A 3,313-nucleotide genomic window follows, 5' to 3' on the forward strand; every position below is an offset into this window, starting at 1 on the left:
GGGCTGGGTGTAATTAGGCAGAAGCCCTCAGAGCGCCCGGCAGCGCGTGGGGGCGCAGGGCTGGGGTAGGTACCCCGGCACGCCGCGCGCAGTGCCCGACTGCCGCCTTTCGGGCGCCACATCTGCTCCTTAATCGCTTTCCATTCCTTTCAGGAGCCGGAAAATTCAAATCCGAAACATCCCACCCCAGCTGCGATGGGAGGTAAGGGCAGCAAGCAGAGAAGCGCAGATCAGATTTAAGGACCAATTCCCCCCCCGGTTTCTGTGCTCGGGATTAAAGTTGATTTATCCTTTGTTATTAATTGAGCCTGATTGCACTGGGTCCTCGCACCCACGTAGCTTATTCCTCTTCCATTGCGGGAGCAAATTCAAGTGGTAGAAGCTACACCAACAAAATCGCCGTTAATAACAGGGTTATATCATTTCTCTGTTGTATGATTTATCGGTTGTGGATCCTTTCTTCCCGCCGACTGCTGGGACTTCTCCCCGGGCCCCCCCTGCCCCAGCTGGCTCCGAGGGTCCAGCGTCCTGGGGCAGGCAGGAGCCTCCTTCGCCTAATTGCTTGTGAAATCTTAATGACTAGAAAGCTGCCCTTATTGATTGATTGTGTTTCCCTGGTTTGTCCTGATGGTCCCAGGGTAAAGTGGGGGGGCTTTTATTATTATTTTTCTCCCTTTTCCAGGTTCTGGATGGTTTGCTAGCCCAGTATGGCACCGTAGAAAACTGCGAGCAAGGTAGGACTGGAAAAAGGCGCTGTATTTAAGACAGTTTCTGCCCCAGCTATTTTGGGGGCGGGGAGGAGGGTGAGGACAGACGCGCGGTTTTGCCTTTATCAGCAGAAGCCACGGCTAAAGATGCCGAGAGGTCTCAGCCTGGTTGCTGGAGCTATTTTTTGTTCCCTATTGCTCAAAGACGGGTGCCACGCGGTGGCTTTGGGCCGCACACGTGGGTGTCCCTGCGCTGGGTGCTGGGTCGGTGGCTTCCCCACCGCAGCCGCTTCGGGGGACGGTGCAGGATGCTCTCTCGAGGCGGGCTGGGGACTGTCTGTCTCCGCTCAGCCGATTTTATCTCAGCCTCTAATGGTGATCGGTTGAGCCAGGAGGTTTAATATTGCCCCGGGGATGCTTAATGAGAATAGAGTTACCATAACCCTCCTAGAGATGGCAAGGAGGGCTGGGGGGAGCTCCTGGGGCCGTCCCCGGGCTCTGGCGAGGAATGGCAGGATGGAATCGGCTTTGGTCGCTTTGCTGCAGAACACAACGGCTTACGGGGACCCTTTAAATAAGGCGGGGGGGTCTGTGCAGCCCAGGATGAGCCCCGGCATGGCCTGAGCCCGCGGACACCTCTGCCTTGCAGGACAGAAATGTTTGCAGATCCCTGGGGAGCCCCAGGGGGACTTGTCCGAGGGGGGACTTGTCCGAGGGGGGACGCTCCGCTTTTCGGGGGGCCCTGGCGCTTGCGCTGCCTCTCTAATTGCTGCCTCTTTTGCTGGCAGTGAACACGGACAGCGAGACGGCCGTGGTCAACGTCACCTACGCCAACCGGGAGCAGACCAGGCAGTAAGTGCCCCATGTCCCTGTGTCCCCCGGGCTGCCCTCCCTGCCGTGGCTCGGGCCCCTTCCCCACTTGCAGGAAACAGAATTCCCAGGGCTGGGCGTTGGATTACCCCAGAATTCCTAAATTTTTGCTAAAAAATGCCGCAAATCACTGAGGAACCTCCCCAGAGCTCTGATTTCTTTTCCTTCTCCTTCAGCTGAAAGCCTTCCCGAGGCCATCCATGCTTTTAGGCTTTACTCTGCGGTGCGGAGACTAAAACCATAACTTTTTGCTCAAGGAAAAGCGGAGATTTTCTTGTACTTACGTGATTTCAGGAGTTCCGTCTCCAGAAAAAGTAATAATGAGACCAAATACCATCCGGGCTGGGAGGCGTTGGGCAGCCCGTGTCCTCTCTGGCTGATGGCCGTGTCACTGGGGGCTTGCAGCCCTGTCCCCCACCCCACCCGGGGGAAACCAGGCTTTGCACTAAATGCAAATGGAAAATTCATTGGGTTTTCACCGCTGTTTATGTCACTTCCCTTTTGCCCTGACGAAGGGCTCTGGAAAGCTGGAGAAGGGACGGGATCAGCACCTTCCTGGGAGGGCAGCCTGGAGGCGCGTGGGGATGGACCGATCGGTTTTTAGCCAGGGAGGTTTCTGTCGCCCAGGCGGGCACGTCTCAAATGTGGCCAGCGCGGCCGCCCCGCCGTCCCTGGGGACCCCGCCTGTGGTCGCTCTGCCAAAGCGCCAGCTTCCAAACGGCCGCCTGCCTGGGAACGCTTCGGCTGTCAGACCCGTGGCCGCTGGGAATTTGCTGTGGTTGCGTGCGTGGCCGCAGCAAACCCTCTCGGGGGAATCGCGGTCTGGTTTTACTTTTTGTAATAACGCGGGGCTGGGGCCAGCCGTGGAGCCTGGCAAGGGGGACGTTCCTGGTTTGGCCTCCTCTCCCTTGCCAAGCCACACCAGCCCTGTGCTTTGCAGCCCATAGGATGAAATATTTTGGGTTTCTTTCGCTGGGAAGCACCCAGCAAGAGAGTTTGGTGTGGGTGGTTTTGCTCTTTGGTGTGCAGCCCTTCTCCCCTGCTTTTCCCTCCTCTGGGGACGCGTGTGCTTCATCCAGCATCTTCTGGTCCCTTGGCGTCCTACAGGGATGGGGCTGCTAGCAGGGAAAGTCTCTGTGCAGCCAGTTTTAGGGGGTTTTGGGTGGTTGGGTGGGGTTTTTTTTTTTGCAAGAGTTGAGTCACTGACCACTTTCTGGAGAGCTGCAGTTTTGGTTTTCCCCATAGAAAGCCAGGGAGGTTTGAAGGAGCTGCAGAGAGCGGTGGCCAAAGCCATCACTTTGCTCTTGCTGCCAGCCCCATCTATCGACAGCTCTCAGCTCTTGCAGTCCCCAAAGTCCGGCTGGGAGAGGGATTTGAAAGAGCAGCCAAAAATCATAAGGCGGAGGAGATGTGGGAATTGCTCCCTGCAGGATCCTCCCCTGCACCCATCACTCTCGTGTCCCCCCCCCGCCCCGTCTGCTCAGAGAGGTTCCCCTTAAAATCCTTTGGCTCATCCAGGCGGGGTGATGTCTCCTTTCCCCCTCCTGGTGCTTCCTTGCCAGGCATTACGCCAGGGAGGGGCTTGGTTCATTTTGGGTTGAGCCGATGCGCTGCTGCTCGGCGCAGGAGCGTGCCAGGAGGGACCCCCACCCCAACCCCTTCTCCCCTTCCAGAGCCATCATGAAGCTGAATGGGCACCAGCTGGAGAACCACGCGCTGAAGGTCTCCTACATCCC

The 3,313-nt window shown here is 57.6% G+C and overlaps 1 protein-coding gene across 1 annotated transcript in view; it reads left to right on the top strand.

Moving 5' to 3' along the window:
• The window catches only part of IGF2BP1 (insulin like growth factor 2 mRNA binding protein 1), a 29,185-nt gene that overhangs the window by 19,279 nt on the left and 6,593 nt on the right, over positions 1–3,313 (top strand). Inside the window, exons 2-5 of the mRNA XM_009644395.1 lie at positions 154–202; positions 683–734; positions 1,496–1,559; positions 3,251–3,313. Of these exons, the coding sequence (XP_009642690.1) occupies positions 154–202; positions 683–734; positions 1,496–1,559; positions 3,251–3,313 (228 nt within the window). The remainder of the gene's footprint in view (positions 1–153; positions 203–682; positions 735–1,495; positions 1,560–3,250) is intronic.

This window comes from Egretta garzetta, unplaced genomic scaffold (assembly GCF_000687185.1).
Source record: "Egretta garzetta isolate BGI_Z169 unplaced genomic scaffold, ASM68718v1 scaffold498, whole genome shotgun sequence".
Taxonomy (NCBI): domain Eukaryota; kingdom Metazoa; phylum Chordata; class Aves; order Pelecaniformes; family Ardeidae; genus Egretta; species Egretta garzetta.